Raw genomic sequence first — 27,723 nt, forward strand, 5'->3', positions numbered from 1 at the left:
AGCAAAGCCACCTACAAAAAACACAAAAAGGCAAAAAGGATGGCACTAAATAGACTACAAAAGTGGTTTCTAGTTTCTAGTTTCTGTTTCTAGTAGGAGAGCTGAAGCTAGACAGAGAATCACATTGTTTGACGTTGGTGGGGGGCAGAAGTGTCAGGCAACTCAAATTCTTCACTGTAACGTTGTTGTTGTTGTTATGTGCCGTGGAGTCGATTCTCACTGTAATGTACACAACCATAAATGACTGTAAATGGGCCACAATTACTGGTTTGGGGGTTATAAATACTTAATAGCACATAGGAAACTCATAAATACAGAATCTGGGAATCATGAGGATTAATGGTTTGTGATTGGGTAAATGGTCTCTAACGTGTACAGCTTCAACATTCTGAGATTTCTTAGTTCTGCACCCAATTCCATAGCCCTAGTGGCTCTGGTAGTGTAGTGGTTACGAATCAGGCTGTGAACCGCAAGGTCAGCAGTTTGAAGCTACCAGCTATTCCGTGGGAGAAAGATGAGGCTTTCTACTCCTGTAAAGATTTACAGCCTCAGAAACCCTGTACAGGGTCGCTATGAGTCGGAGCCTACTCCACAACACATAACAACAACAACAACAAGTGGCATAATTAGTTAAATACTAGGCTGCTGAAAGGTCGGTAGTTCAAATCCACCAGAAGATGCAGCAGCCTGTTTCTGTAAAGATTTACAGTCTTGGAAATCCCATGAAACAGTTCTACTCTGTCCTAGAGAGTTGCTATGAGTTGGAATAGACTCGTTGGCAGTGGTTTGGTTGGATTATTCTCAATTCTGAAAACAGGAAGACATTCCAGGGGAGAGGGTAGCATTTGTTAGGAGCAACAAGGAGCTTGAATGTGTTTTACTCATGAAAAGTAAGAGTGAGAAAACAGTAGTAATAGGGAACTCTGTGTGCAATATCCTAACCAAATCTTGGAGTTAGAGACAACAAGTACACAGGTGTAATCCTTTGGTATTCTGAAGACACAATCAAATGATTCAAGTGAGAACAGGGATTCTGAGACTGCTTCTTTCAAAAGTATAATTCTAAAGCCTGCTTATGAGTGCGCTGATGTTTTAGTTTGGCAAGTGTTGAAACGATTCATCATATACTAACTGTGGTGAATTGGTGTATGTGGAAATGATGTGAAACTAACTACCAAGAGAAGATTACAAATTTCTCTGGACGACTGGCCACATTGAAGCATATACTACTCATCTGTAGGTTAGATGAAATAGCGTGTCAACAATTCATTGGTTGGGTGATTATAATGAGTCTCTTAAGCTGATGAATAGGCTTAAATTGCCATTTTTTTTTTAAGGCTAGTTCAGAAATCATTCATTCATTTCCACTGGGCAATGTGCGTGTCCCAGGGTCGACAATGGTAGCTGTCACTTTCAAATACTTAGACCATTAGAAATTCAGTAGACGGAGGCCAGTGGTTGGAAGGAAGACAGCTCAAAGGCCCTTTCATCTGCTACCCCACTTACTTCCCATTCACCTCCCAGTCCACGCCTAGTGGACCACAATGCCCTTCTCTTCTATAGGCCAGCCTTTCTTTCTTATCATTCAACTAGGAATGCTAGGAAATTCTACCTTCACCAAGGAAGCTGCTCTTCAATGGGCAGAAAGGGACTGGTGGCTACTGATTTCTAAAGCTTAATTCATCACTCCACCCTCTGAGGGGCCATAGTATTGTGTAAATACCATGATTGTAAGACTTACTGCATTAGTTGTGTTTGTCTACCCCTTGAGGTTGCATGTTTCTTTATAACAGACATCAGGACTCACTAAACTTTGTATTCCCTGTCTTTACTACAATGCCCAGCCCAACGTGTGCTTAATAAATACTTATCTGGAAGCCATCAAGTCTATGCTGACTCATGGTGATCCCATGAGTTACAGAAAAAAAAATGTTCCCTAGGGTTTTCAGTGGCTATGTACTTGTGGAAATATGTTGCCAGGCCTTTCTTCTGAGGTGTTGGGTGTGTGTGTGTGAGAGAGAGAGAGAGAGAGAGGGGTAAGCGGGTAGTGAGAGGGATATAGTTACTGTTTCATTAGGATTTTTCCCAATTTACTTTATAACAGCTAAAATACCACACATTGACAATGAAAAGTTATCAGGACAAAATATTATTGGAGAACTAGGTTATTAAAGGAGCTCTGGTAGTGTAATGGTTACGAATCGGGCTGTGAACCACAAGGTCAGCAGTTCGAAGCTACCAGCTGCTCCGCGGGAGAAAGATGAGGCTTTCTACTCCCATAAAGATTTACAGCCTCGGAAACCCTGTTCAGGGTCGCTATGGGTCGGAACCGACTCGACGGCACTTAACAACAACAATAACAACTAGGCATTAAAATAGGAAAATGCTGTGTAGGGAATAATTGCCTTGAGTAATGTCATTTGGGGAGGTAAAAACTAGTTTAAATACAGGAGAGTGAGGAAGTAGGACCTCCTGAAGAGAGAGCCTCTGAGTAAATTTGGGGGCACTCAAACCTCCATCCCACCACTCGCCTGTCAATTTATAGTACTGTGGTGGCTTGTGTGTACCTGAGATTCTGGAAGCCATGCTACGGGCATTTTAAATACCAGCAGGGTCACCCACCATGGACAGGTTTCAGCTGAGCTTCCAGATGAAGCCTGACTAGGAAAAAGGAGAGATGGACTGAATATTTAGTCACTGAAACCCTTATGAAGAGCAGTGGAAAACTGTCAGCACCAAAATATTGAAACATGTTGAAGAATACCAGAATATTGTCAGATATAGTGCCAGAAGATGAGCCCCTCAGGTTGGAAGGCACCTTAAATAGTACTGGGGAAGAACTGCCTCCTCAAAGTGGAGATGACTGATAACACGAATGGAGTAAAGCCTTTAGAACCTTCATTTGCTGATAGGGAACAACTCAAAATGAAGAGAGACAGCTGTAAGCATCCATTAATAATAGGAACATGGAATGGACCATGTATGAATATAGAAAAATGGAGCACATAAACATCGATATCCTAGGCATTAGTGAGCTAAAATGGACTGGTATTTGCCATTTTTAATCTGACAATCACATGATTTATTATGCCAGGAATGACAAATTGAAGAGTATTGGCATCACATTCATCATAAATATATATATCAAGATCTGTCTTAAAGTACAAAGCTGTCTGTGATAGGATAATATCTATACAACTACAAGGAAGACCAGCTAATATTATTTAAATTTACACACCAACAACTAAAGTCAGTGATAATGAAATTGAAGAATTCTACCAACTTTTTCATTCTTAAATTGATCACATATGCAATCAAGATATATTGATAAATACTGGTGATTGTAATGCAAAGTTGGAAACAAAGAGAAAAGATAATTAGTTGGAAATAAGGCCTTGGTGATAGAAATTATGCTGGAGATCACATGACAGAATTTTGCAATGACTTCTTCATTGTGAATAACTTTTAAAAATAACATAAAAGATGATCATACACATGGACATCACCAGATGTAATATACAAAAATCAAATTGACTGCATTTGTGGAAAGAGATGGTAGAAAAAGCTCAGTATTATCAGCCAAAACAAGGCCAGGAGCAGGCTGTGGAACAGGCCATCAATTGCTTATATGCAAGTTCAGGCTGAAGCTGAAGAAAATGAAAACAAGTGCAGGAGAGCCAAAATATGACCTTGAACATATCCTGCCTGAATTTAGAGATCATCTAAAGACAGATTTGATGCATTAATATCTAAAGATAGAAGATTAGAGAGTTGTGGGATGACATTGAGAAGAAAGCAAATGGTTATTAAGAAGACCAAAGAAGGAAAAGACCAAAATGGATGTTAGAAGCCACTCTGAAACTTACTCTCAAGTGTAGAGATGGTAAAGCAAATGGAAGAAATGAGGAGGTAACAGAACAGAACAGGAAATTTAAAAGGACAGCTCAAGAAGACAAAGCCAAATATTATAATGAAATGTACCAAGGAAACCACAAGGGAGGAACACGGTTAACATTTCTCAAGCTGAAAGAACTGAAGAAAAAATTCAAGTCTTAACTTGAGATATTGAAGGATTCTATGGGTAAAATACTGAATTTGATGCAGAAAGCATCAAAAGAAGATGGAAGGAATACAGAGTCACTGTACAAAAAGAAATGGTCAATGCTCAACCATTTCATGAGAAAGTATATAATGAAAAGCCAAGGTGCACTGAAGGCATTGGCAAAGAACAAGGTTCCAGGAACTGATGGAATACAAAGTGAAATATTTCAACAAACTGATGCAACACTGGAGGCACTCACTCATCTATGCCAAGAAATTTGGAAGATAGCTATCAGGTGAACTGATTGGAAGAGATCCATATTTGTGCCCATTCCAAAGAGAGGAAACCCAACAGAATGCAGAAATCATTGAACAATGTCATTAATATCATATGCAAGTAAAACCTTGCTAAAGATTATAAAAAAACAGAGAACTTCCAAAGGTTCAAGCCAGATTCAGAAAAGGATGTGGAATGAGGGATGGCATTGCTGAAGTCAGGTGGATCTTGGCTAAAAGCACAGAGTACAAGAAAGATGTTTACCTGTGTTTTATTGACTATACAAATGTTTTCAATTGCGTGGATCATGACAAACTATGGATAACATTTCAGAGAATGATGAGTATTCCAAAAAACTTAATTGTACACATTAGGCAGTTGTTTGAACAGAAAAAGGAAACATTGAATAGTTTAAAATTAGGAAGTGTGTGCCAGGGTTGTATTCTTTCACCATATTTATTCAATCTGTATGCTGAGCAAATAATCAGAGAAACAGGATTATATGAAGAAAACTGGCATCAGGATTGGAAGAAGACTTATTAACTTGTGATATGTAAATGATACAACCTTGCTTGCTGAAAGTGAAGAGGTCTTAAAATATTTAATGAAGATCAAAGACCACTGCCTTTGGTATGAGTTGCACCTCTGTGTAAAGAAAACAAAAATCCTTACCACTGGACCAATGAACGACACCCATATCAAAGGGAAAAAAGACTGAAGTTGCCAAAGATGTCATCTTGCTCGATTGAACCATCAACGCTCATGGAAGCAGCAGTCAAGAAATCAAGCAACATATTACATTAGGCAAATCTGCTGCACAAGACCTCTTTCAAGTGTTCAAGAGCAAAGGTGTCAGTTTCAGGACTAAGGGGCACCTGACCCAAGCCTTCAATAACCTCATATGTGAAAAACTTAAGAGTTGTGCTGGAGGAGAATGTTAAAAGTTCCATGGACTGCCAAAAGAGCAAACAGATCTGTGTTGGAAGAAGTATAGCCAGAGTGCTCCTTAGAAGCCAGACGACCAGACTTCGTCTCTCATACTTTGGACATATTATTAGGAAGGATCAGTTGCTGGAGAAGGATATCATGTTTGGTAAAGTGGAGGGTCAGAGAAACAGAGAAGACCGCAATAAGATGGATTGGCACAGTGTTGGCAACAATAGGCTCAAACATAACAATGGTTGTGAGGTTGGCCCAGGACAAGGCAGGTGTTTTGTCCTGTTGTGCATTGGGTCGCTATGAGTCAGTAACAAATCAATGACACCTAATTTACAACAAAAACCTCTATCTAGGTCCCATTATACTTCAAAGCCGATGGCTTCTTTTTCCTAGACATGCCCGTTCTGAAAACTGCTCTTAATGTATTTCTATCCTATGTAGGATAATTTAAGGAGTTCAGCAGCACATGCAGTTTTGATTAGCTTCTGCCCAAAGGTTGGTGATTCAAACCCATTTAGTGGTCCTGGTGACCTACTCCCATAGAGACTATTGTTGTGGTGGTTAGGTGTCATCAGGACAACTTCAAGTAAAGCACCGTATGCACAACAGAACTATACACCATCCAATCCTGTGCCATTTTCACAATCATCCCTGTGTTGGAGTCTATTTTTTGCAGTCAGTGTGAAGTTCATCTCACTGCATGTCTTCGTCGTGTTCAATGACCTTCTGTTTAACGTAGCATGAAGTCCTTCCCCAGGGACTGGTCCTTCCTCATAACATGTCTAATGTATGTGAGACTAAGTCTCACCATCCTAGCTTCTAAGGAGCATTCTGGCTGTACTTTTTCCAACACAGATTTGTTTGTTCTTCTGGAAGTCCATGGTAGTTTTAATATTCTTCTCCAACAACAGAAATTCAAATGCATCCATTTTTCTGTGGTCTTCCTTATTCATTATCCAACTTTTACATACATATTAGGCTATTGAAAATAATACCGCTTGGATCAGGTGCACCTTAGTTCTCAAACTGATATCTTTGCTCTTTAACACTTTAATGAGGTCTTTTACAAAACACTTGATATTCTTTTGCCATACTTACTCAATTTGTGCACTGAGAAAATAAGCTGAGAAACTGGATTATATGATGAAGAATGTAGTATCCAGATTGAAGGAAGACTTGTTAACAACCCACAATATGCAGATGACACTACTTAGCTTGCTGAAATTGAAGAAGACATGAAGCACTTGCTGATGAAGAGCAAAGGCTACAGCCATTGATATGGATTACAACTCATTGTAAGGAGCAAAAAAATCCTCACAACTGGACCAAGAGACAACAACACAGTAAACAGAGAAATATTGAAGTTGTTAAGGATTTCCTTTTCTTTGGATCTACAATCAGTGCACATGGAAGCGGCAGTTAAGAAATCACAAGATGCACTGCGTTGGACAACTCTGCTGCAAAAGACCAGTAAAGATTAAAACCAAGAAAACTCAATACAACAGTTCTACTCTATAACATATGGGATAGGTGTAAGCAGGGGGTGGATTCAACAGCAGCTAACAACAACATAGGGTAATCTAAAGATTGACAAAATAGGAAAACCGGAGGAGGTAGAGAAAGAATGGGAATAAATGCCTCCCTTGTGGCGCTGTGGGTTAATGTGCCAGACTGCAAAGCCGTTTGAACTGCAAGGTCAGAAGGTTCAAGGTCACCAGCTGTTCCTTGGAAACCCTATACAGGGTCTCTATAGGTCGGTATCGACTCAACGGCACTTAACAACAACAAGGTATCTGAGCAAGTTAAAGGAAGGGAGTGAACTACAATGTGTGTATATTTGTAAAAGAAAGATATCCTGTGATGGAATTAACAGACTTGAGAGCCTTGAGATATTAGAGACAAGGCGAGGAGAGCTGAAAGACAAGGAAAAGGTCAACGGACAGATAGTGAGTCAGTTCCTGGAGTCAGCCAGCAGATGGGGCTATTTGTTGGAACAGCTGGTTATTGCTGTTGCTCTCTGCGGTGGGTGAGAAACATAGTACAGGTTTGTTGTTGTTAAGAACCGTGGAGTCCGTTCTGACTTATGGCGACCCTATATATGGTTTCCGAGGAGTAGCTGGTGAGTTTGAACTGCCAACAATGTGGTTCAAACTGACCTTGTGGTCCAGTGCTTTATCCCACAGCACCACACCAGGATTCCATAGTACAGAGTACAGGTTGTTGTTACGTGCTGTCGAGTCGATTCCGACTTATAACGACCCTGTATAGGGTTTCCAAAGAGCAGCTGGTGAGTTTGGAACCACTGACTTTGAGGTTCAAACCGACATTGCGGTCTAATGCTTTATCCTGCAGCATCACATAGTCTGTGTTAGGTCTTCCCAATTTGTCAGATAGTGACAAATGAAGTAGAATGACTTGGTAATTTTTGGATTTGTAGATTACCGCTAGATTATGTTCCTTCATCTCAGGGATTCTTGGAAGGCTAGGAAAGCTGGGATTTGTGGGAGACATTTCTGGTGATCATAATCTCTTTACGTATGCATGTAAACAGTAAAGTATGTGGCATGGAATTTTAACTTTTGTAATCGCTGAGTGCCCTGGTGTGGTGCTATAAAATAAGCACTGGACTGCTAACCATAAGGTTGCCAGTTCAAACCCACCAGCCGCTCCTGGAAACCATCACTGGGTCTGTGAGTCCGAACCAACTTCACTCCACAGCCCTTGACAGCAACAAGAAGAGGGTATGTGATTGTGGTTGTGTCATTATCTTGACAAATATTGTACACAAAATTAGAAAACTTTTTTTCTTTATGATACTTTTATCTTTTTAGTTTAGTCCCAAACTACCAGCCGTTCAGCAGTGGAAAGATGAGGCTTTCTCCTCTGGCAAAGACTTACTGTCTCAGAAGCCCCATGCAAGGCCATTATGATTTATAAATGATTCACCGCACACTACCACCACCAAGAGAGACACATTTCCCTTACAAGTTACGTTTGTACATAACTTGCTGTTGTTAAATGCCTTCTAGTTGGTTCAGACTCATAGCGGCCCTGTATAGGGTTTCTGAGGAACAGCTGATGAATTTGAAACCATCAACCTTTCTGTTCAAACCTACAGCACCACACATATTTAAATATCGGATGCATAATAATGAATATAATTCTGGTTTACATCCTATGAAATTATTAGCTCACAGTTTAATATATGAGAAAAAAATTCAACATCAAAAAGACAACTAAACTTTTAAAAAGTGACTAGAAACTAACAGTGTAGTCATTACAAATTGGGCTGTGAACCTCAGGGTCAGCAGTTTGAAACTACCAGCTGTTATGTGGGAGAAAGATGAGGTTTTCTTCTCCTGTAAAGATTTACAGCCTCGGAAACCCTGTACAGGGTCACTGAGTCAGACCCAACTCCACAGCACATAACCACCACCAGAAACTAATACTAAGTCTTTTAAAAGCACTTTCACATATATGATTTTCCCGGATCCCCATGAAAACCTGTGGTTTTATCAGGCTATATCTTATTGTCCCCATTTTACAGAGGAGGAAAACTGACTTTCAGTGAGCCAATTTAAACAGATAATGAGTATTAAAAATAAAGCTAGAACCCAGTGCTTCTGATCCCTAATTCAACACTCTCTATCATGAATTAAGTATTTACAAATTTAAGAAGCTGTGAATAAACAATTATACCACTAGTTTAATGTCTCCAGTATTGTAATGGTCTAACTTTGACCTAGTTTTCAAGATATTAATCATAACCATACACAGCCTGTGACATTTTAATAAAAATCAAGTTGTTGATTAATAAGTTTTCAGAGTAGAAAACTTGTAGACTCTTGAAATTTCACAGAACCTGTTTGAATATTTCTGGTCTGGAGAAATTATTTAATAACATCAAACTACAGCTCCCTCGCTTGCCTCATAAGTTTCAGTGAGATAAGAGACGTTCAGTTTGTAATATAGTTCCTGGTAATCATTAGACCTTAATATATGGTAGCTCCATTTCTTATGAATGAAAGTCTTTGGGAGATTTAACATGCAAAGAGCATGTTTTCTCTCAAGCAAATGTCTAGAGCAAGGTCAAAGTCATAATACACAGTCATAGATGCATTCACACCCACACAGTGCTGCCGGGCACGTCAGGGAGCGCCCTACCCACTTACTTCTTAGAATTGGATGGTGTACAAACATTCCTCTCCCTTGGAGAGACACATTTTTCTCCAATTTGTGGTGAGGTAGGCACTTCTTAGGGCTTTGTGCCCTTGCTTCCCTTGGGGACCTTTCCCTGCCATAGTGGAAGTTTTGCACGTAGGATAAGAGAACAATTTGCTATAAAGATTCCGGCTGTGGTTAGAGAAGGATATTTTACCCTAAAAGGAGCAAATTATATGACTTCTTTAATGTCATCCAGATGATTTTCTCCATTTCTTTTCTTTTTTTTTTTTACCCTTTGCTTATAATTCCACAGCATTTCCATGAGCACAGGATAAATCTTGGCAAGATCCGTACTCATTTCAAGTAGTGTTTGCAGGGTGTGAGTTTTCTGGTTGTGCCTTTTTAATTTCAGCATTCCACTTTATATGAACCACTTACATATGCATGAATGCTATATAGTTTACAAGTGTTTAACATATATTACTTCACAGAACTTTAGAACTGGATGCATTGACTAGGGGTCAGCAAACTTTCTCTGTAAACATGCAGGTAGTGAATATTTTAGACTTTGAGGGCCATGCGGTCTCTGTCTGTATTTCAAATTACTCAACTCTGCCATTGTGGCATGAAAGTAGCCATAGCCAACGTGTAAACAAAAGGGCATGGGTGTGTTCCAATAAAACTTTATTTATGGCCACTGAAATTCGAATTTAATTTCATTTTCACATGGCACAAAATAATGTTCTTCTTTTGATTTTCTCCTCACCATTTAAAAGAATGTAAAAAAAAAAACATTCTCAGCTCAAACTGTACAAAAACAAGTGTAATTTGGCTACCCCAGAGCTAGAGGATTATATTTGTAGAAGTGGTATTGGATCTGCCAGAGAATTTACAGAGCATCACAAGTTCCTTCATTTTATAGCTGAGATGCTGGAGCACAGAGAAATTAAATACTTGCCCCAAGGGTGTGTAGCTAGTGATTTATGGAGTTAAAACTATAATCCCCAGCTCCTGATTCCTAAACCAAAAGTTTTTTTTTCCTACATCACCTTTGTTTCAGTGACCTCAGTGACTTTATAGAAAGGTTAGCATGTGCAAACATCAGTGATGAACTTGCATTTATTCTGTGGATATATACACACTGTTCTGCTAAGTCCCTCAGCCTGGAGAGAGTTGGTCTCTGTATAGATAGACTTACTGGACTGTTTCTTGCAGCCTCCTATGAGGGTCAAAGGAAAACCATGTGAGACCTCTTTCTCATAGCTTGTTATTGTTGTTGTTATGTGCTGTGGAGTCGATTCCAACTCATAGAGACCCTGTGCAGAGTTTCTGAGGCTGTAAATCTTGACAGGAGCAGAACGCCTCATCTTTGTCCTGCGGAACAGCTGGTAGTTTTGAACTGCTGACCCTGAAGTTAGCAGCCCTGTTTGTAACCACTAGGCTACCAGAGTTGTTGTTGTTGTTGTTAAGTGCCGTAGAGTTGATTCCGACCCATAGTGACCCTGTATAGGGTTTCCAAGATGTAGCTGGTGAGCTTGAACCACTGAGTTGTTATTAGGTGCCATCAAATCAGCTCAGAGACCTTACATACAACAGAAGAAAACACTACCCAGTCCGGTGGCTTCCACACAGTTGTTATGTTTGAGCCCATTGTTGCGGCCACTGTGTCAATTCATCTTCCTCTTTTTCACTGACCTTCTACTTTACCAAGCATGATGTCCTTCTCCAGGACTGGTTCCTCCTGACAACATGTCCAAAGCACATGAGATGAAGTTTGCCATTCTCACCTTTAAGGTACATTCTGGCTGTATTAATAATCAAATATTAACATTTTAAAGCTAACCGTGTCTTTGGTTCACACTATCAAATTAATTGGGCAAATTGAGGCCCAGAATGCCTAAACGAATTGTATAAGACTACTCAGTGTCTGGGTCAGAACTAGAAGCCAAGTTTTTGGACTCTCAGAACTCTCACAACTGCACCCTATAGCCTGGCACAATAGTATGCTAATGAGAGTTTTATTACTTACACCTAAAGCATGGAGTCCTGGCGTGGCACTGTAGGATAAACACTGGACCGCCAGGTCGGTTTGAATCACAAAGTCTGCAGTCCAACTTGATGGTACTTAACACCAACAATAACAACAACTACAACTAAAACATGACTTTTGCATTAGAGTCTTTGTTGCTATGTGCCGTGGAGTAGGTTCCAACTCATAGTGACCCTGTACAGGGTTTCCAAGGCTATAAATCTTTCTCCCACGGAAAACTGGTAGTTTCGAACTGCTGACCCTGAAGAATAACAAGGAAGTTGCAAACCACAGTTAACATGTATAAACCTTGAGGGCATTATGTTGAGTGAAATTAGTCAGTCACAAAAAGAGAAATACTGCATAGGACCACTACTGTAAAAGATTAAGAAAAGGAACCCATACTAAAGGGAGGTGGAGGGACTCTTTGCTGATGGCTGGGATGTTGGGGGTGTGGTGAGTGGAGGGACGGAAAGGTAGAGCACAGGGCAGGAAATAGACACAGGATAGTTGGGTGCTGGGGAGGGGGGCAATACACCACAAAGTGGAGGGGAGAACAAGTAGGCAGGTTCACATGGGCTAAGTGGGACAGAGGTAAAAAAATGATGTATGCACAAACTTGGAACAACAGGGTTCTGGGGTACATGGATTGAAACATGTTTGGAATAGGGAAAAAAGGGGAAATAATGTTAAGATGCTTGGCTGTCTACTGAATCTTGGTATTCCTTGCATTACATTATAAAGTAGACACTGGAAGGGGAGAGAAAAGAAAAGCCAAAAACATCACCATAGAAAGCTTGTAAGTCCGTCTTCTGCCTATAACTGATTGGAATACCTAAAATGGGGGTACAACGTGCCCAGGTAAGGAGGCTTCCTGCGGAGCCTCTGCATTACATAATACTATAGGTGGAATCCTGAACAGCATCCAGAATCTTCAGAGGTGGGAAATTTCCCCCTGAGAGGACGCACAGACCAGCCTGCAGCAGTTAGAACAACAGAAGATACCTCTTAAAAGAATGACTGACAGGAAAAATACAAAACAATAGAGGCAGACCGACCATTTACTACAAGAACAAGCAAGTTCCCTGCCCAGGAGACATCAAGGCAAGGGCTCGGGTCCCCTCAGAGTAAACCCCCTTCCAAGACTAAGACTCAATGGGAATACACGCGCTGATGGGTGACCACGTTCGCCACTGACTAGGGGAAATGAGGGAAAAACAGCTATGAGGCTGTGAGCTAAACCTACAACGTTCAATAGACGCCTGTGAACCCAGGTGGAGACCTGGTTGTCCAGCAGTATGGCAAGACCTGGGGACTCTTTGGCCCAGAGTTAGTGACATAGCCACAGAGGACTGGATTGGAGAGTGAAGCATCCAGCTGATAAGAAGAGAAGGCATCTGCACAAGAACATCCACACTTGCAGGTAATACCCATTTGACCTAGCCTCAATGACTAGATGATCAGAGCTCAACTAGAAGAAGAAAGAAGAGGAAAAAAACAGTAATGTGATACAATTTGATGAACTTGACCTATACACCTATGGATGCAGCAACTCAAAAGAGGGAACAAATCTTTACATTAAGGATCATTCCCACCCCCTCCATACACTTGGACATTGGCTATCCAAAATGGGGGAGTACAAAGGCAAGAAGTGACTGCCTTACAAGCTTTCAAGAGGGAACCTAGATCCAGAGGGTGTGGAAGAAGGTAGAATCTCCACTGAGTAGTATCCAATCTGTCTAGGTGGGACTGGTGAAAGGAAATGCGGATAGGTCTCTTGCAATACAAGGATGAATAATTGTTACCAGGACTGACTGTGAAGGTTGTAAATGTAAAGGCAGACATTTTGTGGCAAGGAGGGAAGTGGGTGTCTTGTGATACAAGGATGAATAATTTTTACTCGGACTGATTGTGAAGGTTGTAAACGCAAAAGTAGACATTTTGTGGCAAGGAGGGGAGTGATTAACTTTGCAGGCTAGGAGCGGAGGTTTCTGGAACCATGAAGGGAGAAGAGAGGAGAGATTAAATAGTGCTGCTATGAACATTGGTGTGCATATATCTTCTCCTGTTGTGGTTCGTATTTCTTGGGGGTAAATACCAAGTAGAGGAATTGCTGGATCATACGGTATTTCTATTCCCAACTGTCTGAGGAAGCACCATATTGCTTTCCAGAGAGGTTGGACCATTTTGCAGTCCCACCAGCAGTGCAGGAGTGTCCCAGTCTCTCCACAACGCCCCCAGCATTTATTGTCCTCAACTTTTTGATCTTTGCTGTTATTGCTGGTGGTAGATGATATCTCATTGTTGTTTTGATTTGCATCTCTCTAATGGCTAGTAATCATGAACATTTCTTCATATGTATGTTGGCTGCCTGGATCTCCTCCTTGATGAAATGTCTGTTCATGTCCTGTGCCCATTTCTTAATTGGGTTATTTGTCTTATTTTTGTAGGTGTGTTGTAATTTCCTATATATTTTAGAAATGAGTTCCTTATCTAATAAATCATTGCAAAAGATTTTTTCCCATTCTGTGGGTTCCCTTTTTACTCTTTTGGTGAAGTCTTTTGATGCACATAAGTTTTTAATTTTTAGTATGTCCCACTCATCTATTTTGTCTATTTTTGTTTGTGTACTTTTCAAAATGTGTGGTAGTAGTCTGTATAGGCCCTGAATAAGCGCCCTCATGTTTTTTCCTATTCTTTCATTGATGATCTTCATAATTTTGGGATTCACATTTAGATCTTTAATCCATGTTGAGTTCATTTTTTTTATAGGGTGTGAGGCAAAGGTCTTGTTTCAGTCTTTTACGTATCACTTTCCAGTTCTGCCAGCACCATTTGTTAAAGAGACTGTCTCTTCCCCATGCAGTGTGCCTAGGCACTTTGTCAAAAATCATATGGCTGTATGTGGTTGGGTTAATTTCTGGATTCTCGATTCTGTCCCATTCTTGAATGTATCTTTCATTATACCAGTAGCAGGCTGTTTTGACCAACGTAGTCATGTAATAAAGTTTGAAATCAGGGAGTGAGAGACCTCCAACCTTGTTCTACCTTTTAAGTGGTGCTTTGCTAATCCTGGGTCTCTTTCCTTTCCATATAAAATTAGTAATTGTCCTTTCCATCTCTTTGAAGAATGTTGTTGGAATCTGGATTGGGATTGCATTGTATGTGTAAACTGCTTTGGGCAATATTGACATTTTCATGATGTTTAGTCTTCCTCTCCAGGAACATGGTACTTCTGAAGGTCTCTTTTGGTTTCTTGTAGTAGTGCTTTGTAATTTTCTTTGTATAAGTCCTTTGTTTCTCTGGTTATGTTTATTCCTCAATATTTCATCATTTGTGTGGCTGTTGTAAATGTTGTAAATGGCTTTCCTAATGTACTTTTCATCATTATCGCTGTTGCTATTGAGAAATCCAATTGATTTTTTTATGTTGATCTTATATCCTGCCACTTTTCTAAATCTTTTGATGAGGTCTAACAATTTTTTTACTGAGTCTTTGGAGTTTTCTATGTATAGGATCATATTGTCTGCAAATAAGGAGAGTTTTATTCGTCTTTGCCAATTTGGATGCCTTTAATTTCTTTATCATGCTGTATAGCTCTGGCTAAAACTTCCAGCACAATATTGAATAAGAGCGGTGATAAAGGGCATCCTTGTCTGGTTCCTGTATGCAAGGGGAAGGCTTTCAGTTTCTCTCCGTTGAGCGTGATGTAGGCTCTTGGTTTTGTATATATGCTCTTGATTATGTTGAGGAATTTCCCTTCAATTCCTACTTTGTTGAGTGTTTTTATCAAGAATGGAAGTTGGATTTTGTCAAACGCCTTTTCTGCATCAATCGATATGATCATGTGGTTCTTTTTCTTATTTATATGATGGATTATGCTGATTGTTTTCCTGATGTTGAACCATCCTTGCATCCCTTTTATGAAACCCACTTGGTCATGATGTAGTATTTTTTTGATGTGCTGTTGGATTCTGTTGGCTAGGATTTTGTTGAGTATTTTTGCGTCTATGTTCATGACGGATATTGGTCTCTATAGCTTTCTTTCTTAGTGATGTCCTTCCCTGGTTTTGGTATGAGAGTTATGCTTGCTTCATAAAAAGTGTTAGGGAGTTTTCCATCCTCTTCTATGTCTTGGAACAATTTGAGTAGATTGACAGTTCTTCTCTGAATGCTTGGTAGAACTCAGCCATGAAGCCATCTGGGCCTGGGCTTTTGTTGTTTGGGAGTGTTTTGATGACCTGGTCAATTTCTTCTTTTATTATGGGTTTGTTCAAATTTTCTACTTCAGTCTGATTAAGTTTAGATAGATTGTGTTTTTCTAGAAATATATCCATTTCATCTAAATATTAGAATTTGTTGTAGTACAGCTCTTCATAGGATTCCGTTATTATCGTTTTGATTTTGTTTGGTTCTGTTGAGACTTCACCTATGTGGCTTCTAATGTGATTTATTTGTGTCCTCTCCCTCTTTTCTTTAGTTAGTTTTGCAACTGGTTTGTCAATTTTATTAATCCTTTCAAAGAACCAGCTTTTTTTCCTGTTGATTCTTTCTATAGTTTTTCGGTTTCTCATCTCATTAATTCTGCTCTTTATTATTTCCCGTCTTTTGGTGACTGTAGGTTCCCTCTGCTGATCTGCTTCTAACTGTTGAAGATGCTGTGTTAATGTGTTGGTTTTGGCTCTTTCCTCTTTTTGGATGTGTGCATTTATCGCAATAAATTTTCCTCTCAGGACTGCTTTTGCCAGGTTCCAAAGATTTTGGTATGTTTTGTTTTCATTCTCATTTGTTTCTAGAAACTTTGTGAATTCACGTTTAATTTCTTTTTTTTATCCAGTTGCTTTTCAGCAGGGTGTTGTTTAGTTTCCATGTATTCAACTTTATTTCCTTGGTCTTCTTGTTGTTAATTTCTCATTTTATAGCATTTTGGTCTAAGAAGACACTCTGTAGAATTCTGATATTTGTAAATAGGCTTGCTTTGTGACCTAACACATGGTCAATTCTGGAAAATGTTGCATGCGCACTGGAGAAGAATGTGTATTGTGCTGTTGTTGGATAGAATGCTCTGTATACATCTATGAGGTGAAGTTGGTTGATTGTGTTGTTTAGTTCCTCTGCAGCATTGTCAAGTTTCTTTCTAGTTGTTCTATCCCTTTTCAAGAGTGGTATGTTGAAATCTCCTACTGTAATTGTAGATTTATCTATTTCTTTCTTCAATTCCATTAAGGTTTGCTTCAAGTATCTTGGTGCTCTTTCATTGGGAGTGTATATATTTATTATGGTTATGTCATCTTGCTCAATTGACTCTTTGATCATGAGATAGTGTCCTTATTTGTCTGTTATGCTGATTTTTATCTTAAAGTCTACTTTGTTGGAGATTAGTATTGCCACTCATGTTTGTTTGTTTATTGTTGCAGTTGGCTTGGTAAAATTTTTTCCATCCTTTAACTTTTAGTCTGTTTTTGTCTTTGTGTGTAAGGTGTGTCTCTTGCAGGCAGTATATTGATAGATCTTGTTTTCTTATCCATTCTGCCACTTTTTGTCTCTTCACTGGTGTAATCAGTCCGTTGATTGACATTCAATGTAATTATTGATGTGTTTTTTGTTTTGTTTTGTTTTTTGAGCTGTTTCTTTTCGGTTTATTCCTAGTTTGTATGTTCGCTTGTTCTGCTTGGGAATTCATTTTTATGATATATTGTACAGTGTTAACTTTCTTGGGGGTTACCTTGTAGTCTACTAACTTTTCTCTGCATGTAGGATACTTCATTGCAACCTGTAATTTACCTGGCATCCCCACCATCTGGACTTCTGTTGCTGCATTTGTCCCTCTTTGACATTGATATATTTTTGGTCTTCAGTTGATCTCTCAGCTCCTTTGAGTTTGTTGTTGTAGTCTCATTCTGTTCTGGACTCTCTTGTCTGTTGGCTGTATTCCAGGTGGTGTTGCACACATGTCAATCTCTGTTTGTTGTCTGTTCTTGTTGGTTCTCACCCCACAGAACTCCCTTTAGGATGTTTTGAAGTGCTGGGTTGGTTTTGATAAAAATCTCTCAGATTCTTTTTATCCTGGAATGTTTTGATCGCACAATCATATTTGATTGATAGTTTTGCTGGATAGACAATTCTTGGTTGACAGTTTTTTTTCTTGTAGGACTTTGTATAGATCTCCCCATTGCCTTCTTGCCTGCATGGTTTGTTCTGAATAGCCAGAGCTTAATCTAATTTGCTTGCCTTTATAAGTAATATTTCTCTTCTCCCTGGCCACCACTTTTAGTATTCTTTCCTTGTCTTTGATTTTGGAGAGCTTAATTATATGTCTTAGAGACTTTCTTTTGTGGGTCTATCCTTCCTGGGGTGCGTTGGGCTTCTTGAATGTTTACCTTCTTCTCTTCTTTCAAGATGTTAGGGAAATTTTCTTCCAGAAGCTCTTCAACTATCTCCTCTGTGGACTTCTCTGATTCTTCTTGTTCTGGAATGCCAATAATTCATACATTATTCCTCTTCATGTTATCCAGCATGAATCTTAGACTCTCTTCAGATTGTTTTATCTTTTTAGCTGCTTGCTCTTCTATCTTGGCAATATTGAGAGATTTGTCTTCCAGCTTGCTAGTTCTGGCTTCCATCTCTTCTAGTCTGCTTCTTTCCCCTTTCAGCCTATTGTTTATTTCTAATGTTTTATTATTGATCATCTGGACATCTTTTTGCAGGTTTTGAATTGTTTACAATGCTGTGTCAATCCTATTTGATTGTTCCTGTGTTACTTTCCTTACCTCATCTTATTTTCTTCGACCCCTTTTCGGAGCTTTTGAATTTGTTTCCATATCAATCTTCTGAATTACCCTCTTAGGTCATATCCAGAACCCGCTCTTCCTCCTCTGTAAAGCCTTTGTCTTTCTCCAGCTCATTTGCGTCAGCTGTTCTCTTCTGGTTTTGGACATGTTTCAATAAGGTTTGTTGTTTCTCATTCCGTCAGGATTATTATTATTTTATTATTATTGTTATTAATATGATCAGGAGATAGGCTTCCCTTATCACCTGTAATGCGTAGCAGGTGTTGTTAGGTCGTGTCTCAGTGGTGGAGTATTATGGGGTATGCTTATAGCTTGGCTATATGGCCACAATTCCTGTCTCTTCTTAGGTGATGTATGGAGGAAAACTCCCACATCCAGGAAAGATGTGTGATCAAAAGGACCCAAAGCAGAAGTAATATAGACACATAGACAAAATCACCACTTTGGAGCAGAGATGCAGCTTTGGTCAACTTTCCCGTGCTACTCCATTAGTGTGTATGCACTTAAAGGGCACTTTTTAGATAGAAGGAAAATGTTCCTAGATGAAAACTCAAAGGTGCAGGAAAAAATGAACAGTGCTAGCAATCCATTGTGCCATTGGGGCTCAAATGGAGACAGGCAAAAGGTGAAGTCTGAGAGGGTTCCCAGCCCTCAGGGCTTTCATTTCCTGAAGAAGGGGAGAAGCTTCTTATATACAATTAAACTCCTTCTGGAATTTGGTTCCATGGTTTTGAGGTTTAGGGTCATGGTTACCTAGGAAATCCCGGTTAGTGCATCTGTTCTACTTCCTAGCTCTTTGCATAGTGCCTGGGTTCTTAAAGCCTTGAAAATGGCCATCCAAAACACAACAACTGGTCTTTTTTTTGTTTTGTTTTTTTAAACCTGGAGCAACACAGGGGTGGAGAGTCAGGAATAGGGGGAAGATGTGGAATATGTGGTATAGTAGGTTACAAGTTAGGCTGCTAATCGTAAAGTCAGCTGTTCGAATCCACGAGCCCCTTTGAGGGAGAAAGATAAGGCTTTCTGTTCCCTTAAAGATTTACCGCCTCAGAAACTCCATATAGGATCGTTATGAATTGTAATTGACTGGATGGCTGTTGGTGGGTTTTATTACCTCCATGCACAACTGCCTCCTTTGTCATGAAACCAAAAGAACTGGCTAGTGGCCAGCTACCATTACTGGACATTTTGATCAAAGATTCCATAGAAGAATCCTGATCAAAACAGATGAAATATGGGATCGAATTTTAGATTCTCGTGGACTCCAGACTTTATGGAGCAATGGAGGGTGGATGAACCCCTGAGATCATCTTTAGATCTTAACCAAAATTATCACCTGATGTCTTCTTAAAACCAAGTAGTAGTTTAAGTTAACCACTAAAAAAGGTCTACCTTAAGTATTATGTTCGTATTTCTCTTTTACTTTCCCCTTCTTTTGGAATTAGGTGCTCCACATAATCATTTTGCATTGGTTCCCACAAATTACGTAGCTAACCTGGTTTATAAATTACTTTTTTGTAGGGTAGTGGGTAGGAGTAATTCGTGAGGGTTAAGGTTAGGACTATGGCTAGGTCCAGGCTAGGCCTAGGACTTTGTTTAAGTGATGACATTATTGTTACAACAAGGGTTAGTATTAGGGGTAAGCATTGGGCTAGGGCTAGGAGTAAGGCTTGATCTAGGTTTTAGGGTTACAGTTGTTGTTGTCTTTGTCTATTCTAGAATTCTAATTGATAATGTCCCATATGAATCTTGACCTTTCTTGGGATTTCTTTTCATTATTTTGAAAGATTGTTCTTCAAGCTCAGAAATTTGGCCTTCCATTGATTCAATTCTGCTTCTTTGCCCTTGCAGTGTATTATCTATTTCTGAAATCCTAGTGTTAATCTTTTGGCTTTATAACTGCTGTTTCCATATGGCTTCATTTTTTCATTTATTCTGTCAGTTAGTTTTATCTATGTTTTCCTTGATTTCATATGCAGTTTTCTCATTCTCAGTCTGTTGAAGGCGCCTAAATAGTATTCTTTGGAATGCTTTATCAAGTAGTTCTTATACCATTTCTGGTAATATATTCTCTAATGCTATATTTGAGTTATTATATTTGGCTCTCTGTTTTGTTTCCTTGTGAAAGATGAAATTGTCTATTGATGATTGTATGTTGTTGTGGTTTCAGGCACTTACCACTTGTCTCGTGGTGGACGTGGTCGAGGCTAGAAATGTGCTTGAGTTTTCTGTTTACTACATAGTGTAGTTCAGGGTGGGTTCATGTGCTTCCAGAAGCAGAGGCACTATGCCCAGATCCTGACCCCAGACAGAGTAAAAGCTGCACGGTGGAGGTGGCACTGGCTGCTAGGTTAGCCAACTAAAAAATTCAAGATGACCACGCTGTTCCAGGCCAGCCTATAGTCTGCCAGCTTTCTTCTCGCTCGCTGCTCATGTTCAGCTTCTTCTTCCCATCAGCACTTAGTCCACCCCTCTGTCCTATCCTCTGATGCTCAGGATCACCAGCCTTACGTTTCACTTGGTCTCCCATGTGTTTGATGGAGAAGGTCTGCTCAGTAAGTCTGTCTAGTCCACCTGAGCTTTTGGCTCGTCTGAGAACTATGAACACAGGATCCAACTGAGAGTGGTAACTTTCAAAGATTAGATAAAGGAACTTTAGGGAAGAGGGAGTTTATATGAATGAAGGTGGAGCAATTCAGAAAAGGAAAGTAACAATGGTTGCACAACTTGAAGAATGCAATTAAAGTCAACTAAATTGTACATGATGAAACTGTTGAACTAGTGTGTGTGTTGCTGTATAATCTCAACAACAAAATAAGTAAAATTTAAAGAAAAAACAAACAAAAACAAAAAAGAATTAGTGAATGTTAGCAAGCTTAAAAATAAATTTGTGACAAAAAAAAGATTATAGCCAAGAAAGCCCTATGAAGCAGACCTACTACTTTGTAACACATAGGGTCCAATCAATTCAACAGCAATGATTTGGGGTTTGTTCTGCATCCATCTTCCATTTTAAGTGTATTCAAACCTTTCTGTAGATTATTTTGTATTTTTATTCCCACATGTACCAGTTAAAGTATTTGATACAGTATTGAATATTAGTTGTTTTAGATCTACTTTCCATTACCATCTCCCCTTCGTCCTCAAGTTTTAAGTGGTGTGAACAACACTGTATTGTTTTGGAAAGAAACATTGTAGTCCTAACTCATTTTGTCACTAGCTCTCGATCGAATCTTTCTGTCATCTGTAAAATGGGGGTGCTAATATTTCCCTCACAGTATGCAAGGTTGAATGAGATCATATATGTGAATGTCCTTTAAAAAGTATTGCATTCTGGAATCTGGCGAACAGGTAGGCATCCGTCCCTTTTTGTCATTTAAATTGTGTCTGTCTTGGCCAGCTTCCAGAAACAAGGAATTAAAAGAAAGGTGTCTTTTTAAAGGTACATTTGACTACTTCTATACTCACCTACATGATTACTGGGGTAGTTTCTATTCTCCAAACATCTACAAAGTATGGAAAACAAAGTAATTAATTGTTACATGTACTGCACCCAGTTGTCAGTGAGAATGTGAACTTCATTGCTTTAAATGACAGTTGTCCTGATTTTGCCTGTTTCTGTAGAAACCACTTTCTGTTAGAGGAGGCTTATCTTGATGTTTTCAAGATAGTACAAGCTTTAACTTGCGTTTGTGAGTTTCTTTTAGTGTTACTTACCAGAGACAACCTCCTTTTTATGTTTGCTGTTTATTAGTGGGCTTGTCTTTGAAACTGTGTGCACACTATTTAAACAAAATAACAGTCACCCTAAGTCAATTCCACTCATGTAGACCTTATGTGCTACAGAATAAAACTGTAGTTCATAGGGCTTTCCAGGCTGCGACTTTTCTAAAGCAGATTGCCCAGGCCGCCTTTCAAGGTACCTCTGGCTGGGTTTGAACTTCCACCCTTTTGGTTAGTAGCTGAGCACTTAACTGTGTGCATGCCACACTATTTAAAACAGTGTGGTTTGTTCGTATCCCCCTCCCCCCCCCCCTTGGATTTAGGCTTATCGTCCTGTGAATTGGGCGGACATTGCTGTTGTTGGTAAGTGCCATCACATTGGTTCTGAGTCATAGTGACTGTGTGTAGAGTTTCTGAGAACTGGCTGGTGGGTTAACAGTCCAGTGCTTACCCTACAGCACCATACTAGGACTACAGTGTGGACGTTAGGATATTATCATATAGTTAACACCCACTTTGTATTCAGTTCATACACATCATCTCATTTCTGCAGACATCGCATAGCAATCTTAAATGACTACATTTTCAGATGCGGCCTGATTTGAGAGAGTAGGTAATTCTACAGAGATCAGAGGCAGAACTGGAACTAAATTTAATTCCAAACGCCCAAGCATGCCGAGTATGTTGTTGTTAAGTGCTGTCATGTCGGGTCTGACCCATAGCGACCCTGTATAGGGTTTCCAAGGAGCTGAGCATAGACCCCAGGTTTTTGGGGGTCTTTTTATTTTACTGGGTTTTGGTTTTATCTTAATACAAGGAAATGGGGAGTGAAAAGAACAGTGTTCCAACAAGCATTTAGAGTAAAACAATATACATTATATTTCTAATTCTCTTAATCCCAAAGCTCATCTTCTTTCATTTTTCTGTAACACTTCATGTTTCATTCCTCAAATAAACTTGACAGTGGATCATTTTCCTTTATATCTTTCTGGAATGATTCCAAATTCCTATGGAGTTACAGAATAGTATCTACCCAAAGGCATAAAGAAGACAATTTAGAGAAGGTGTGGAGGGTAAATTACATGGATGAGTTAGTACAAAGACATGAATAAAGTCTGCAACAGGAGTAAAAGGAAGAGAGTGTAATTTACTAGTAAAAATTATTTCATTTCAACTACCAACAACTTTTCAAAAAGTGCATATTTATTTTAACTGCAAAAGTAGAAGAGAGAAAAAAATTAACCCTGAAGAATTTGTGTACACTCACAGTGAAAGAATTTTTTAAATTTATTTTGGAGTGATTTTTATTATGTAATGAAATAAGATTTCACTCTATATTGGTCAAACTTTATCTCTGATTAGAGTTTATAAGTCTTAGAATGTGTTAAAATTTTTCATGACGTTTTAATATTTTATTTTGGTATTTTATTTTTTGTTTTGTTTTACAACTTTGTTATTTTTCTTTATTTGAAGTCCTTGTATGAGAAATGAGCAAGCAAAAATTAGTATCTGAAATTCATTTATCATCTAAGATTCACATGCAGAAAACTTTCTACTTTTAGTTTCTCACAAAACTCAGAAAAGTTCAAATGATTTAAGAGCATAAGATGAAATTACCAGGATAGTTTCTGATTAACAAAAGTGAGGTGCAGAAAATATATTTGGAAAGAAAAGGGGAAGAAAATGTACATGAAAACTTAGGCGTGCACTTTATTAAAGTTGACGTTATTTCTAAATATCATCAAACCGGCCCTCTTTGGGGAAATTAGTTTTAACAGAAAGTACAGAACAACATTTTTATTTTTTTGATTCTTTCCTTTGCATCCATGGATCACCTATTTAGTGAAACAAAGAGGCATTTCCCTGGAGCATGAAAATCTCATTATAAAATGCAGCAGATAAAAAGAATCCCTCTTTGTTCTTATCTTCATCCTGCTCTGAAACTTCTGTGGTTCTTGAGGACTCTGATGGTTGGTATGATTGTGTGGGTTCTTCTGGGCAGAGCTGGGGTGACCCGCACGCATCATGCTGGTTGTAACCGTTTTTTGAGGCACATCAAGGACTATACATTTCATGACTTTATAGCGAAAATATCCTCTTGCTGGTGTGGCGCTGTGGGACAATACACTGGACCGAAAGGTCGAATTGGACTGCAAGGTTTGCAGTTCAAACCCACCAGCTGCTCCTTGAAAACCATATACAGGGTCACTATGAGTCAGAACTGACTCAAAGGCACATAACAACAACTTGTCCCCAACCATGAAACAATACAAAACAACAACAAAAAACCTGCCCTTAGACGTCAGGAAATGCGGCGCCCTGGCCGGGACCTGGGTGCACCTGCTCTTTCTGTTTTCTGGGCGGTTCCCGCACGGTGGGGGTGTTGGGGGTTTCAGTAGGGAAGCAGCCAGCGCAGCGCGGGAGGGCTAGCAACAGAGAAGAGATGGGCCTGGAGGGTTGAAGAGTATAGGGAACATCCTGGGAAGGCGGCGTCCAGAGAGAGGCACCCTCCCCATCTCGACAAATACAGCAGCACCTACCCTTCTGACGCCCTGAGGGCGCGCCGCCAGGCCTGGGGAGGGGCCGGACCGGGAGGGCGGCGGCCTGGGTGCGGGCTAGGGCCGGGCTGCGCTTCGCCGACCTCTTGGGCAGCTCGGGGCCGCCAGCTCTGGAAGAGCACAGCACTCCCCCCACCCAGGGGCCATCACGTCGCAGGCACCGAGGGAGCGCTCACCATGAAGACCGTGTGGCTGGCACTGTGCGTTCTGGCGTGGTTGTGGCCAGAGGCCCTAGCCGGCTGCACCGAAGCAAGGCTCTGCTGCCCAGGCAGGGACCCCTCCTGTTCCGCCCAAGGCTGGAGGCTGGACAGGGTCTACGGGACGTGCTTCTGCGACCAAGCCTGCCGCCTCACCGGAGACTGCTGCTTCGATTACTCCAGGGCGTGCCCAGGTGGGTGGCTGGGCCGAGGGTGGGGCACGCAGGCAGATCATCTGCTGTAGCCAAGAGGTACAGGGCCCTGCGCCAAGGACTGCAGGTCCCTCCATCCAGGTTTCTTCCAGCCCTCTTCAGTCAGCAGTGCTACAGGTCTCTCCATTGAAAAGAAGCATTCCGAACTCTACAACTGGAGGTTTTTGTTGTTGTTGCTAAGTATCATCGAGTCTGTCTGAATCACAGTGAACCCGTATAGGGTTTCCGAGGAGCCGCTGGTGAGTTTGAACCGCCGACCTTGAGATTCAAACCGATCGGTCCAGCGCATTATTCTGCAGTGCCATACCAGGACTCTTGCTCAAACTCCAGTAGTTCCCAGCCTCCTCTCTCCAGGCTTGCTTAGTCCTCTGTATTCAGACACACCCCACCCTGTCCATCCAGACACACCACAGCCAACTCTATCCATGCGCTCCCACACTCTCCTAACAGAAATTCCCAAGCTTCCTTCATGAGGGGTCTTCCAGCCCTCTCTATTTAGCTCCAAAGCATCCCCACCCACCAGTGCTGTGTCTCCTGGAATGGTGTGGAGCCCCTCTAATAGATGAACTTTCTGATGTGACTCAAGAACTCCAGCTGGGAGGGTCACCCTCTGCCTTGAGAAATGGCTCTGACAGGTTTAGGGACACATCCCTGAGTCAGATGTCACCACTTCATTAGATTAGTTCTTACAGGTCTTCGAGTTGCAAGGGCAGGTTGGTTATGAGGGAAAGCCGGTGGAATTATTCTGCTTGGTGTCGAGGGCTTGCTGGGAGGATTTTTTCCTCCTAGAAATTTAGTTCTTTGAGGTCTGCAGTTGTCCTGCCTCTAACCTCAGCATATAGAAGAGCTCTCTGAAAGTAACTGTTGGATATGTTTATTGAATTCAATTTTATCTATAATGCATGATTTGAATCATTATCTCAAGCTTTCTACTATAACTTAACTGTGGTGATTTTTCCTGAGACCAAACCCAAACCCATTGCTGTGTAGTGCATTACAACTGATAGCAATCCTATGTTGCTGTTCCGCCTGGTCCTGTGCCATCCCCACAATCGTTCCTATGTTTGAGCCCACTGTTGTCGCCATGTGGTCAGTCCATATCCTTGAGGCTCTTCCTCTTTTTTCTTCTACTTTACCAAGCGTCATGTCCTTCCCTAGGAACTAGTCTCTCCTGATAACATGTCTGAAGTATGAGAGACAAAGTCTTCTCATCCCCTCTTCTAAGGAACATTTTAACTGTACTTCTTCCAACACAAATTTGTTTGTTTTTCTGGCAGTACATAGTAAATTTAATAGACTTCCCCAAAACCATAGTTCAAAAGCATCAGTTCTTCTCTGGTCTTCCTTATTGATTGTCTGACTTTCCTGGGCATATGAAGCAACTGAATATACCATGAGGTTGGTTAGGAACAATTTAGTCTTTAAAGTGACATTTTGCTTTTTAACACTGTAAGGAGATGTTTTGCAGCAGATTTGCCCAATGCAATATGCTGTTTGATTTCCTAACTGCTGCTTCCATGGGCATTGACTGTGGATCCAAGTAAAATGATATCCTATAGCTTCAATCTTTTCTCTCTTATTGGATCAGTTGTGAAGATTTTTGTTTACTTTATGTTGAGGTGTAATCTAGAGCTTTTTCACCCTTAAACCTCCCAAGTGTCTTATGGTTTCTTGTCCCTCATAAGATATTACATAAATATTTTACAAATAGTAAATGCTTGTTTAAATGAATGGAAAGGTAAAGGAAGAAATTGTGAGTAGAGCCCTAAGAACTACACAGGCACCAGCTCTGGAAATAAAATGAATTGCATCATCCTCAAAGCCACACCTGGAGGGTTGAATCTCAAGGATGCCAACATTGTTGGAGTTCTAGCATCATTTTCAGAAGACCCTTACAGGTTGTGCCTTTACCTGAGAAACCTGATGTCCGGTAGAGAATAGGTCCCCTCTGCATCTTGGCTGCTTGAAGAAGCTAGGGAGGTGGGGTTGAGGGTCAGGAGGGCAGAACAATCACCCTGTCCTAATGCTGAAAGATCACAGTTAAAAACACATTGAGATTTTTTTCTTTTTACCTCAGTTAAAAGCTAATGATTTACTTAGGAATACTGATAATATTTTTGATAATCTTCCTTTTCCTGTTGCAACATATTTTACTATTTGCATTAGCGTCCTAGGGCTGCCATAACAAGATACCACAGTTGGGTGACTTATAATAGCAGAAATTTGTTGGTTCTGCAGGCTTGTTGTCCGAATTCTGGGTGTTGGCTGGCATGTTCTCTCTGTCTCTCACTTTTATAAGAACACCATTCAGATTGGGTCAGGGTCCACCTTACGATGGTGTGACTTCATATGAACTAAAAACATGGTCAAAGACTCTATTTCCAAACCAGGCCTAGCTCACAGGCACCAGGGTACAAGATTTCAACCTAAATTTTCAGGAGACCCAATCTTACCCATAACACTACTAAATGGCAAGAGGATAAGTTGCTTAATGAAATGCAGAACCTTCAAATCAAGGGTCCTCAGCCCCATCTTCTCAGTTTCCTAAATGTCTGTTTGCCTTGGTTCCCTGGTAACTTCAATGATGCTTCTTCTCACTATAGCAGAATCACTGTCTCTTGAGGGGTTTGTTTACATTTTAAATGTAATTACAGAATTTGTGCAAATAATATGCCCAGATCTATGGTAAGCACAGAAATGCTAAGTTGATTAAGACACATCTCTCCTTTTTATGAAGTTCATAGATTAGCTGGGAAACACACATGCAAAATCACTCACAACTAACTCAGTGG

At 40.2% G+C, this 27,723-nt stretch overlaps 1 protein-coding gene across 1 annotated transcript in view; it reads left to right on the plus strand.

Annotated features, from left to right (window-relative positions):
* The first annotated feature begins 24,678 nt into the window (after positions 1–24,678).
* Positions 24,679–27,723, plus strand: part of SBSPON (somatomedin B and thrombospondin, type 1 domain containing) — a 72,394-nt gene continuing 69,349 nt past the window's right edge. The window contains exon 1 of the mRNA XM_006860015.1: positions 24,679–24,913. Coding sequence (XP_006860077.1) covers positions 24,700–24,913 — 214 coding nt within the window. The 5' untranslated portion in view covers positions 24,679–24,699. The remainder of the gene's footprint in view (positions 24,914–27,723) is intronic.

This window comes from Chrysochloris asiatica, unplaced genomic scaffold (genome assembly GCF_000296735.1).
Source record: "Chrysochloris asiatica unplaced genomic scaffold, ChrAsi1.0 scaffold00036, whole genome shotgun sequence".
Taxonomy (NCBI): Eukaryota; Metazoa; Chordata; class Mammalia; order Afrosoricida; family Chrysochloridae; genus Chrysochloris; species Chrysochloris asiatica.